This window comes from Lytechinus variegatus, chromosome 14, assembly GCF_018143015.1.
Source record: "Lytechinus variegatus isolate NC3 chromosome 14, Lvar_3.0, whole genome shotgun sequence".
Classification (NCBI taxonomy): Eukaryota; Metazoa; Echinodermata; class Echinoidea; order Temnopleuroida; family Toxopneustidae; genus Lytechinus; species Lytechinus variegatus.
The window spans coordinates 23,282,661-23,296,435 of NC_054753.1; the positions used below are offsets into that span (position 1 = coordinate 23,282,661).

At 37.8% G+C, this 13,775-nt stretch overlaps 1 protein-coding gene across 1 annotated transcript in view; it reads left to right on the forward strand.

Annotated features, from left to right (window-relative positions):
• The first annotated feature begins 159 nt into the window (after positions 1-159).
• LOC121428157 (nucleolar complex protein 2 homolog) overlaps positions 160-13,775 on the forward strand; it is a 43,869-nt gene continuing 30,253 nt past the window's right edge. The window contains exon 1 of the mRNA XM_041624751.1: positions 160-374. Within this exon, the coding sequence (XP_041480685.1) occupies positions 331-374 (44 nt within the window). The 5' untranslated portion in view covers positions 160-330. The remainder of the gene's footprint in view (positions 375-13,775) is intronic.

Here is a 13,775-nt window from a genome sequence, read left to right on the forward strand (position 1 = left end):
TTTTTTTCACTTCCCACAGTTGAAATTTCCCTTTAAGCAACTCGTGTTAGTCTATTTTTCAGACCTTATCTTGGGGATTCAATCGACCTTTGGGGCTTTAGGTAAACATGTTTTCTCTTTTTTTTGGGGGGGGGGCGAATCAGTGTACTTGATTTTTTATGGACATAGTATATATAATTGTGCTCATTCTCAGATACTTTATCGGTGACCTGTCTTAAATGTTTGTGCGAAGAGCATTGAATAAAAACTAGTCGATCTACGCAATACACGTGTGTTGTGATACCTGAATTTCTATTTTCTCGAGCTCCTGATCTGAAAATACCATTAAAGATGACGAAATCGAAGAAGAAAAGGACAAGTGATGACAAGAAAAGGTATGTTTCAATGTTTGTAGACTCAGTATCCTTTGATATAAGGTCAACTAAGATAAAACAGTAACAATTTGGCTCGTTCACAATACCACATCAAAAATAAAGTCACAAACAACATTTGTTATACGTGGGCCAATGAAATTTGCGTTTAGGCTACACATCATGCACATGGGTCGATCGCGCTCGCTATGTATAGTGACGTATTGTATTACCGGACACTATCATATTTCCGGACGCGCATATAACTGCGTAGGAAATCAATTTCGTACCGTAAGACTTCCGCAGTTCAATATCACAGATCAATTCAAAGAACGAGATTGCAAAACCAAAGCGAAAATATAACTGTTACCTTATTTTTCTCTAAAAATGACAGAAAATGCTTGAAATAACATAACACAGTTTTGGCATTAACAATTGATACCAATTGATCTATTTTCTGATTGAAATACGGACCTGATTTGCCGAATTTCAATCTCGTACGCTCCATCGATTAAATCGTCGACGGCTAGTTCTCAATGTTCCCGGTATATACCCCGGCCGTGCGCGAGGTTTACCGTGTTGGAGAGCCGTCAATGATCGACAGCGCATCGATAGAACTTAACTTGATGACTGAGTCTTACGATATGAACGAGCATCATTAACACTTGGAAGTGCAATATCGAACGCGCAATTAAAAAAAGGAAATTAGTTAGCAAACGTAAATTTATAACAAAGATCTGATCAGAATCGTGTTATATATAAGAAGAATTGTGAAAGCAGTTACATTAATCTATTAGTTATTTCCCTTTAAGGATAGCCAAGAATTGCAAAGAACATTCCAGGATGTCTTTTTATTATGCAGGCCTTGCCTATTTAAAGGCCAAGGAGTTTTATTGTTGAATAAGGAAAAGCCAAACAATAGAATTGTATTGGTAGTGGAAATGAATAGGCTTAGGTATTTTGTTTACACTGTTGATTTCAATGAGGTCATTCAAGAGTGTTCTGGATTTTGACTGCTCCTGAAAGGAGAAAGTTCTTTTGGAAGACAATTCTAGAAGCTTGTAGATTAGTCGAAATTTGAGAATGATCTAGAACACTTGTAATTAGTATAAAAGCTGCAGATTTTTCAAGATGATCATCACATCATATGAGAGCAGGAGATCACATCACATCATATGAGATCACTTCACCAGATCAGATCAGAGCAGTTTATGCCCACCATCAATGAACTGTTTGCAGTTATTTTGAGAGAGAAATTATCAGTTCTCATCAACAACATCAACCTGTTCAATGAACACGTTTCAACCCATGGATTGCTGAAATTAACTGTTAATCATCATCAACATCGTCTTCACGGACATTTCAACTCGTTACAGTGACTTTTATTATTCATCGGACTTCAACATCAGTTTCATCATCGCCATCATCAATAAGGAATCTTCCCAGCCTACCTGGAATATATATATTGGACTATAACAGTGAACTATAACCCTGGATTGTACATCGGACACTTCAAGAGATTTATGTAAGATCATTATTTGTTTTATTTATGTATAATTATTTCCTGTAATAAAAAAAGAGGAAATTAAACTTTATGCATCAATTTCTTGATTGTTATTTGTTGCAGTATCGTAACAAATAATTTTGGGGGCTTGTCCGGGAAACGAAAACCAAATTTGTATAAGCCAATTTGAAATTAAAAACATTTTTTCAGGAAACGAAAACCAATTTGAGACGAAAGTCAATTTGAAACAAATCTCAATTTGAATTGGAAACATTTCGGAAATTTTTGGAAAGTTCTAGAATATACTGTACTGTGTTATTACTTGCTTGTATTTGTGTATATTCACTATGGCTACATTTGATGTTGAAGAATTTCTTGCAATGACAGAATTGTCATATGATCATTTGAAGTCACTGAAGAAAGATGATTTGATAACAGTTTGTGATCATTTGGGTGTATCTCTAGCCCCAGGTTTAAAGAAGGCAGAGATAATTGACTTGTTAGCTAGTCACATGAAGCTTACAGAGGAGTCTGAAATTTCTGTTACTGTTTCAGATGATGCTCAGATTCAACTTGCAAAGTTTGAAATGGAAATGAAAATGAAAGAGAATGTCGAGAAAGAGAAAATCAAAGAAAACCTTGAGAAGGAAAGAATCAAAGAAAACCTTGAGAAGGAAAGAATCAGAGAAAACATTGAAATGGAGAAAATGAGATTGGAGTACCAGTTAAAGTTGAAAGAAATGGAGTTAGCTCATGCAAATACTAATACTAACTCTGTTAAAGATAAATCTCCCCAAGGCTTTGATGTGGCGAAAAACATTCGCCTTGTGCCAAAATTTGATGAAGAGGGAGTTGATACATATTTTGTGTCATTTGAAAAAGTGGCCAAGAGACTGAATTGGCCCGAGGAATACTGGACTCTTCTCCTCCAAAGTGTTTTCGTTGGAAAGGCTGCAAAAGTCTATTCTTCACTCTCTGAAACGCAATCATGTGACTATGCTACAGTAAAAGAAACAATTCTCAATACATATGAGTTGGTACCAGAAGCATACAGACATAAATTTAGGAACATGCAAAGACAAACAGGCCAGACGTATGTTGAATTTGCTAGGGAACAAGAAATGATGTTCGATAAGTGGTACAGATCACTGAAAGTTGACAAAGATTTTGTTCACCTTAGGGAAGTTGTCCTCCTAGAAGAATTCAAAAAGAGTCTTCCTTTTGGCATTAAATCTCACTTAGATGACCATAGAGTTACTGAAGTCAGTAAAGCAGCCATAGTAGCTGATGAATTTGAGGTCACACATAAAGGTAGTGGAGATAGGCCTCCTTTCAAGAATTATTGGAAAAAGAAAGGTAAAGGGTCATTTGAATCCCACAATAAACCTAGTGAGGGAAAATATGCAAGCAAGGATAAAGACACTAACAAGAATCAGGCTAGTGCGGGCACAGAATCAACCAAAAGGTCTGAGAGTCGTAGTTCCAAAATTTGTACTCATTGTCATAAATCGGGACATTTGAAAGAATCATGTTGGAAATTGGTTGGAATGCCAACCAAAACTAAGAAAGACATGGGTTTTGTCAAGCAAACAAGTGTTCCCTCGATGGAGTTTGTTCCATCAGAGCCCAATCAAGATGTTGAGAGTGTTTCTCTGGTATTTGCTGATAAAGTCAAACAGGTTGATGAAACTTTTAGAAGTTTTTTGCATGATGGTGAAGTATCCCCTTGTTCGACTGGTGCTGCTGGTAGGTCAGTGGTGATCCTTAGGGATACAGGGGCTGCACAGTCCCTGATGGTGCCAGGGGATTCGGCTCTTCCTCCGGAGAGTTCAGAGAATGCCAACGTCTTAGTTCAAGGTATTGGCCCAAATTTCATGTCGGTTCCTTTGCATAAGGTCGACTTAAAGTGTGACCTAGTTAGTGGTCCTGTGACTGTTGGTGTCGTTCCAGAATTACCCATGAAAGGTGTTGATTTCTTGCTAGGTAACGACTTGGCTGGAGATAAAGTTGTTGCATCTCCAGTGGTTTCGGAAAAGCCCGTTGAGGTAGCTGAAACTGAATTGTTGCAGGAAGATTTTCCAGGGATTTTCCCGGATTGTGTTGTTACTAGGTCTCAGACTCGTAGAGCTGAAAAGGATGATGCGGAATCTGCTGATGTAGAGGAGAGTACTGATGTCTGGTTAGCTGAAACCTTTTTTAAGGATTTGAATGGGGATAGTGTTGAAGGCTCTGTTGCTAACAATGATAGTTTGTTTAGTAAATCCTCCCTTGTACAGGCACAACAGGCAGACCCAGAATTAAAAAGCTTGTCACAGAAAGCATGTTCTGAGGCTGAGGCTGATAAGGTTCCTGAGTGCTTTTATGTCAAAGATGACATTTTGATGAGGAAATGGAGACCTCCCCGGAGACCAGCTGATGAAGATTGGTGTATAATTCACCAGGTTGTAGTTCCTCCTTGTTACCGCACAGATATTCTGAAAATGGCTCATGAGTTACCTATGGCAGGTCATGTCGGTATTCGGAAGACAGAAGATAGAATTATGAGGCATTTCTATTGGCCTAAGATGCACAAAGATGTTGTGCATTTCTGTAAGACATGTCACACATGTCAGATTATTGGTAAGGCACAGCCTTCTATCAAGCCTGCTCCATTGATACCCATTCCTGCATTTGATGAACCTTTTACTAGGGTTCTTGTTGATTGTGTCGGACCCTTACCCAGAACGAGGTCGGGTCACAGATTTCTCCTGACGATTATGGACTTGTCTACACGGTTTCCAGAGGCGATACCTTTGAGGAGTATCACTGCGAAGACAGTGGTGCAGGCGTTAGTGCAGTTTTTCACTAGGTACGGTCTGCCGAAGGAAATTCAATCTGATCAAGGGTCAAATTTCATGTCAGGAATATTTCAGCAAGTTATGAAGGAGTTGGGAATAAAGCAGATTAAGTCTTCTGCTTATCACCCACAGTCCCAAGGAGCGTTAGAACGCTATCATCAGACTTTGAAGACCATGATTAGGGCTTATTGTGAAGACTATCCCGATGACTGGGATAAAGGGATCTCATTCCTACTGTTTGCAACTAGGGATTCCCCGAATGAGTCCACAGGTTTCAGTCCATTTGAATTGGTCTATGGTCATGAGGTTAGGGGTCCTCTAAAGCTTATCAAAGAGAGGTTTATGGTTCAGGATGATGATGTAAACCTTCTAGACTATGTGTCAAAGTTTAGAGAAAGGCTCTCAAAAGCTTGTGATGTGGCTAAGGAACACTTGAAAGAGTCGCAGGGAAAAATGAAAGCTCATGCTGATAAAAATGCAAAAGAGCGAAGTTTCAAGCCTGGAGACAAAGTGTTAGTGTTGTTGCCTTTGCAAGGTGAGCCCTTGAAAGCTAGGTTTAGTGGTCCCTACATAGTCAAAAAGAAATTGAATGATGTCAACTATGTGATCAGTACCCCTGATCGAAGAAAGTCTCAAAGAGTTTGTCATGTAAACATGTTGAAAGAATACTTTGAGCGAGAGGCTAGTCAGCCAATAGGTACAACACAGGTCAAAGAAGAAGAAAAACATGTAAATGTACATGAAGAATGCTATGAAAAGACAGATAATGAATTGTCTTATACAGATGTATCTAAGAACGAACCATGTGGTGTAAAGTTGTCTAACTCAGAGATGTTAGGAAACATGGATGAGGCATTAAAACACCTGCCTGAAGATCAAAGAAATGATATATCTGGCCTGTTAAGAGAATATGAGAATGTATGTAAAGACAAACCAGGTCGTACACCTTTAACTGTACATGATGTAGACGTAGGTGATGTAAGACCTATCAAACAGAATCCTTATAGGCTCAATCCAAGCAAGTTGAAAATGGTGAATAAGGAAATACAATTTATGTTAGATAATGACATAATCGAACCGAGTCAGAGTAGTTGGAGTTCTCCCATTGTAATGGTTCCAAAGCCAGACGGCTCTCAGAGATTTTGCATTGATTACCGGAAGGTAAATGCAGTAACTAAGACTGACTCGTATCCAATTCCTAGGTTAGAAGATTGTATTGATAGGGTTGGAAATTCTGCCTATATCACAAAGATAGACTTGCTTAAAGGATATTGGCAAGTGCCACTGACTGACCGAGCCAAAGAGATATCAGCCTTTGTTACACCTGAAGGCTTGTTTCAATGCAAAGTCATGCCTTTTGGAATGAAAAATGCACCAGCAACCTTCCAAAGGTTGACAAATCAAGTGATTGCCGGACTTGACAATTGTGTCGTATACATAGACGACATCCTAGTATACAGTGATACTTGGAATGATCATCTGAATCATTTGCGAGCACTGTTTGACAGGCTGGACAAAGCCAATCTAGTAGTGAATCTGATGAAAAGTGAATTTGCCAAGGCAAAGGTCACATATCTTGGTCATGTGGTTGGTCAAGGGCAAGTGCTACCAAGAGAAGCCAAGATACAAGCTATCTTAGACTTCCCAATTCCCACAACTAAGAAAGAATTGCTCAGATTCTTAGGTATGAGTGGCTTCTACAGGAAATTTGTTCAAAATTTCAGTACTGTGGTTAGTCCTCTGACAAACCTGCTGAAGGCAAAAGTGAAGTATGTTTGGTCTGACGAATGTCAAAGATCATTTGAGAAATTAAAGGCCATTTTGGTGAATGAGCCTGTTTTGGCAGCTCCAAACTTCACAAAGCCATTCAAAGTAGCTATTGATGCATGTGATGTTGGAGTAGGAGCAGTATTGCTCCAAGAAGATGAAGAAGGCATCGAAAAACCAGTGTGCTACTTCTCTAAGAAACTCAATCGGTTTCAAAAGAAATACTCAACTATTGAAAAAGAGGCCCTGAGTCTCGTACTAGCCCTTCAGCAGTTTGAGGTGTATCTAACCAATGGAGAGATTACAGTCTATACAGATCACAATCCTCTTGTGTTTTTGGAGAAATTTAAAACAAAGAATCAAAGACTGTATAGATGGAGCCTAATGCTCCAACCATTCCCTTTGAAAATTGTACACATAAAGGGAAAGAATAATGTAATTGCTGATGCTCTATCAAGAGTATAAAAAGTGAAATTATTCATGATTTTGACCAAGTGTGTCATTTGAAGAAAACATCTTTGATGTTCATTTATTTTAACATGTTCGTTAAGTACTATATCTTTGTACACGATAACTGTAAATGATTTATCAAGATGACTTTGAGCAGTTAAAGAAAAAAAAGTAATCTTAAAGAAACCTTTACTACGGTAAAGCTTTCTTTTCCCCGGTGGGGGAGGTGTTATATATAAGAAGAATTGTGAAAGCAGTTACATTAATCTATTAGTTATTTCCCTTTAAGGATAGCCAAGAATTGCAAAGAACATTCCAGGATGTCTTTTTATTATGCAGGCCTTGCCTATTTAAAGGCCAAGGAGTTTTATTGTTGAATAAGGAAAAGCCAAACAATAGAATTGTATTGGTAGTGGAAATGAATAGGCTTAGGTATTTTGTTTACACTGTTGATTTCAATGAGGTCATTCAAGAGTGTTCTGGATTTTGACTGCTCCTGAAAGGAGAAAGTTCTTTTGGAAGACAATTCTAGAAGCTTGTAGATTAGTCGAAATTTGAGAATGATCTAGAACACTTGTAATTAGTATAAAAGCTGCAGATTTTTCAAGATGATCATCACATCATATGAGAGCAGGAGATCACATCACATCATATGAGATCACTTCACCAGATCAGATCAGAGCAGTTTATGCCCACCATCAATGAACTGTTTGCAGTTATTTTGAGAGAGAAATTATCAGTTCTCATCAACAACATCAACCTGTTCAATGAACACGTTTCAACCCATGGATTGCTGAAATTAACTGTTAATCATCATCAACATCGTCTTCACGGACATTTCAACTCGTTACAGTGACTTTTATTATTCATCGGACTTCAACATCAGTTTCATCATCGCCATCATCAATAAGGAATCTTCCCAGCCTACCTGGAATATATATATTGGACTATAACAGTGAACTATAACCCTGGATTGTACATCGGACACTTCAAGAGATTTATGTAAGATCATTATTTGTTTTATTTATGTATAATTATTTCCTGTAATAAAAAAAGAGGAAATTAAACTTTATGCATCAATTTCTTGATTGTTATTTGTTGCAGTATCGTAACAATCGTTATAAGAAAGCAAACAAAAACTTAGAATTTACTCATGAGATGATTAATCTCGAAAAAAATCACACCAATTCTTTCTTACATCATTATAATCAAGAATATGTTTACCCGTCCGGCGCGCGTCCGGAATTACAATATAATTTGTCACGCACGAAAATAATTGTTTTTCGCGGAGGGGTATGCGGCAAGTGCGGTGCAAAGAAAATGGTTGGAAAATATAAAATAATTTTATCATATTCATGATTTTCAGAATATTTGGAATAGCAAGTGATAATTTTTCTTGATTGTATTTCCTCTAGTTGTCATTTTTAAAGCACTGAAATGAAAGTGTCCGGCAATAGGATACACTGCCATACGTCATTCATTTTAGAAAATCACGAAAACGGGACAAGATTATTTTATAGGGATGCTGAGGCCATGGACCCATGCTGAGGCAAAGTACTAATTTGGCATAATCGTGATATAGTCCCCAATTCCAAAAGTGGGGATTATTAGAATCACACCTACCAGAACGCATGAAAATCACTTCCTTTCTCCAGAACACAGCTCAGTCCCCAACTCTCGCACAGCTCTGTGTAGCAAAATGATAACACACACAAATGAAACACACTGTATATAAACACTAGGGTTCTCTCCCTATTATATACTCGTGATACAGTCCCCACTCAATGGGAAATCAAGTTTGATTTTCACGGCAGTGGGGACAGTTTGAACAGTATAGTATACTCGTGATACAGTCCCCACGCTATGGGATACACATAAGCTTGTAACCGATTTTGCAATCGGCAACCGATTCCATTCGATTTCACCACAATCGGCGATCACTTGCCGATCTTCGATCATGCCCCTTGAAGGAAAAAATCGAAAATAAAAAATCGGCGTAGATCTAGTAAAAGTGCGTGATCTAGTGAGGTGCTAGCTATTTAGAGGTCGCATTATTCAGGGAGAAAGACGCATTATTCAGGGAGAAAGATGCGGTAGTATCTCTGACGATGGTTAAGAGCACTCTAGGCGACACCGCAATACTTACCCGTGTTAAGAAACTGAGACTCCACTCACGCGCATTTGGGCAGCCCTAGCTTAGAACTAAGCTTTCTTTCCGTAAAAAATCTTTATTCTTATGATTCAATAAATGTTAATGAATATATAATTACTCTTAAATCGGTACTCACCGGTTCTTTTCTTGAATTTTCTGCCAAATTCCCACGCTTCTGGCTTCAATTCTGCGATGGATTCTGTTGCCATAGACAGCTACACATGCAACTCTATTTATAAATGGAGCGCCCCTTACGAGAGTTGTTAATGCCGCGGAAAAATTGTTAGGCATTTTGGCCTGTGGTCAAGGCGTTCTTTTGTTCTATTTTTTTTTATAGGTATGAGATCGAAATCACAGCGACTATTCACACTGTTCCATAATGATTCCGAAAGGAGGTGCAGCACCCCCCACCCACATGGGCGCAAATCCCAGGGGGACACTTCCCCCTAACCCAAAATAGTAGGGGCACATTATCAAATGTCCCCCTACTATTTTTGTTCTTTTATATATGATGGAAAGAAATAGGCCTACATCATTTAAATCGAAGTAAAACATGTATTTTGGACGAGACGACCTTCTTTTGGGGGTGATAAACCTTCCTTTTTGTTTTTTTTTGTTAGTTTGTTTTTGTTTTTTTTTGCCTGTTTTCCAGCCCCTGGTCCCCTACCTTAGATTTCCACCCTTGCCTCCCACTACTCTTGATATTGTTTGCGAATCTGTTTTGTAAATTAAAGGGGAATTTCACCCTGATAAAAAGATGATGAAAATATGAGAAAAATCATTTCAAAATATCGATGAAGGTGTTATTTGACAAAAAATGGAGTTGATAGAATTTAGAATGCTTGATTTATTGTGACGTCTATAACGAGCAGTTGCTCTATCCTAAATATAAAATGCCCAAATTTCCCATTTTTAATGGTCTGTAACGACCCACTTTTTTCTTTTTGATAACAAGTATGAATTGATATAGGCCTACTAAAATGTACCATAAAAATCATTATCATGTATTTCTTGACATTTCATTTACTTTTTTACCATAATAATAGCTGCTTGCAAAGGCCTACGCCGTCACAAAAAAACCGGGGGGCCGGGGGGGGGGGGCACTTACATTGACGAGTGGATACCATGCGCGACCAAAAAAAAACGTAAAAAGGATGTCCTTTTCACGATAGGGCACGTTACCTACGTAACGTGATAAGGGTGTCAAAAACACAAAAATAACGAAAAAAGGGTATCTATTAATTCGCTAGGAAAACCGTCGTGTTTAGGGTCTAATTTGCGGGGATGATAAAACAAAATCAAAATGTTTTATAAAGGATGTCCTTTTTGCTCCAACACTTCGTGTTTAGAGTCCGATTTGCGCGAGGTGTAGAAGGTGGGGTCGTACTAAACCAAATAAGGTAAAGCCGACGACCGAAGGACCCGTAACAATAAAACATTCCTGTACTTGTTTAGGGGTTCATTTCAGGGAATATTTGCCAAGAGTATCGTTTTGTTTCCAATACTTGTTAAGGGTAGGGTTTCACACGCCAATACTTGTTAAGGGGTGCATTTTCAGAATATGGAAATTACGTGTTTAGGGTGCTTTTCGAGACCCCATGGTCGCGCATGGTATCCACTCGTGAATGGAAGTGGCCCCCCCCCCCGGGCAAAAAAAATCTTACCTTTGAAAAAGATTGGTGGGGGATGGATTTTCCTCGAACGCATACCAATTTTTTTCTGCTATTTTCATAATAAACTTTAAATGAATTCAACTTTGCACTACTTAATTTTTTCAAAGACAAAATAACAAAATTACATCTCGTCATCATCATCATCATCACCACTATCATTAGCATCACCATCATCATCACCACAACCGTCACCACAACCATCATCATCACCAAGATAATTTTCATCATCGTCATTGCCATCATCATCTTTTTTTTTCTTTATTTTTTCCCCATCCCTTCTTTTTTTTTTCTTCCAATATTCCTCCTTTTTTTAGAGCGGCACACCGTCATGCTCCCTCACTGATTATCCGCCTCTATATGCTTGGTGTTGTATAAATTGGCGGATACCTGAATGAAATACTGAAGAGAAAATAAGGAAAGGGAAAAAGTAAGAAGAAAAAGAAGATGAGGAGAAGAAAAAAAGAAAGCCAAACAAATGAAACAAAACAATGTCAAAATTTCGTAATAAAGTCTTCTACATGTACGTCAGTTTAATAATGATGTTTTCATTGAAATGAGAACAAAAAAAGAATTGAAACCATAGGCGGCGGAAGCGGGGACGTTCCCCCCTAAATTTGTTGTTGACCTTTTTTTTTTGCTTGTCAATTTATTTTCCTACGTCCCCCCTAAAATGTTTGGGTTGAGAGCCTTTTTTTTGCTTGTCAAAATTTTTTAGGTTGTCCCCTCCTAAAATTTGGGGCTTCCGCCGCCAATGATTGAAACAGGACTACATTATAATATAGTGTAAAGAAATAGAGGGAAGCTCCGAGACAATAAAAAGGTTGAAAAAGAAAAAAATGTGAAAACACAAAGCTCTCACAACATGAGCATAATAACAAATAATAACAAATAAGCGAGGACAAGTAGCTGAGGGACCCCCCCCCAACTCTCTCTCTCTAGTTATCTATCCGACTCGATTATATAAGAGAAGAATTTACTAATCAAAATATTATGAGCAAAAAGCACGAGCTGATATTTTTTATGAATATTCAAAACTGATAGAGAGACGCAATCGAATTATTCGATTGCGACAAAATTGATGATCTGAGAATTTATTGTTTTTAGGAATTCATTAAAAGCATAAAGTTGATCAGCATTAAAATATGGCAGGCGCAACGCATGAGCTAAAGCTTTATAGGCATACACCGATAAAAAATTTTAAGTATTTTTGGTAATCATGAAAAAAATTGATATTTCATGAAAGAAAGCTCAAATCCCGAGGAGGAATATTCTTATGAATTGACTTTAAAAAAAACTGTGGTAAGCCCCATTTAATATTTGATTATAAGTCGAATAAAACAGTAAAAGCTGACAAACGTTCGCGTGATATTTGGCAACCTCCCCCCCCCAAAAAAAAAATAAATAAATAAAAAATAAAAAAAAGTTTTTAACTATAATAATGATCGAAGGTAATTTTGTCTCGCGTAGAACTGGACAAATGAAAAAAAGATTGTCACTAAAAAAATGAAGGTAATTTTGACCCACGTAAAATTTGGCGAGCCCCCCCAAAAAAAACTGAAAAAAGGAAAAAAGGTTTTAACAAGCAAAAAAAGGCTAAAAAGGAGAAAGAAGAGACAAGAATAATTATGAACGAAATATCCCCATTACAAATAATGCTGTGATCATCATAAGGGAGGGGTCGCATAACTAGTATGAACAACGTATTTAATTCCAAAATATTTACTACAAATCTCAATAGGGGGATCGGGCAGAAATGCTCACCCCCACCCCCCCCCCCCCCCCCCCCGATCCGCCACTGATTCCAATCAATAATGACATTTATCTGCAATACTGATACTTTGGAATCAAGATACTGAAGATTGATACGCTTTACATAAATTATGAACGTCTGACAAAAAGATAATCTACCGATCACCTGACCGATCAGCTGACCAGTTCGCGTATCACTTCGGAGTTGATCACTCGTCGCAGCTGTGTGGAACGCTCACTGAAAATCAACAAAAAGGGCCTGAAATGTAAGTTTAATGATAATATATTTTAATTTGAACTACTTAATTAATACTTTTAATGTCTCCCCAACAAATGAAAGTCATATCACGTAACTCCAATTTGTATTAAGGCGTACATTTACCAAAGTCTTGGGTTGGAAATCAGAACAGCATTGTCTAACCCATATTTTTGGGTAATGTCGCCTATGAGGTCCATACATGTTAATGTTTGGACCTCATTGGTACTAGGAGTGGTTAAGAGGATAGATATCTTCTCTTCCAACTCATGGTGATAGCGGATACCGCCGTGAAAATTTTAAAGGTCGTATTACTGACGAAGATCACTGCGCTACTCTCTCATATCGTTTATGATATAAATCTTCTCTTCAACCTCGTGGTGATAGCGGACCCCGCCGTGAACTTTTAAAAGTCGTACTATCGACGGAGCTCATTGCGTTACTCTCTTACATCGTTTATGACGATATACATCTTCTCAACCTCAATGATATATTTGTCTTTGCAACTTCGTCGGGAGATGCTTCTTTTATATTTCTTCTTAGATATCAAAAGTTCATTTCTCAAGATAGTAATAAATTGATTTGAAAACGCTAGCTACCCAAAACATTTTAAACATATTTCAAATCATCGTGCGTGCTTGCGTCTTCTACTACATTTTAATTGCACTTGCGACTTTAAGATGATGCGTCGTACGAGATCAAGAGATCATTCCAATAATTCTAAATCGCTATCACCTAAAAATACTTATAAAAGATGTCCCGCCGATCGTTCATTAACCTGTGATCTATGAGAAATATTTTCATTTTATTTTCCTTTGCGCCTTTGCTCGGAAGATGCGTCTTTCGTTTATCTTTCTAATAAAAATCACTCTGTTTATTTTAAAGCAATAACACCTCAAAACCCCTTTAAAACATGTTCCAAACGATCGCGCATGTTGGCGACTTCCATTCCAATGCATTCGTCTTTGTGACTTTGTCAGGAAGATGCGCGCGACCGCAAACAAAATTTTGATGTATTCCTTTGTTTTTAAACATCG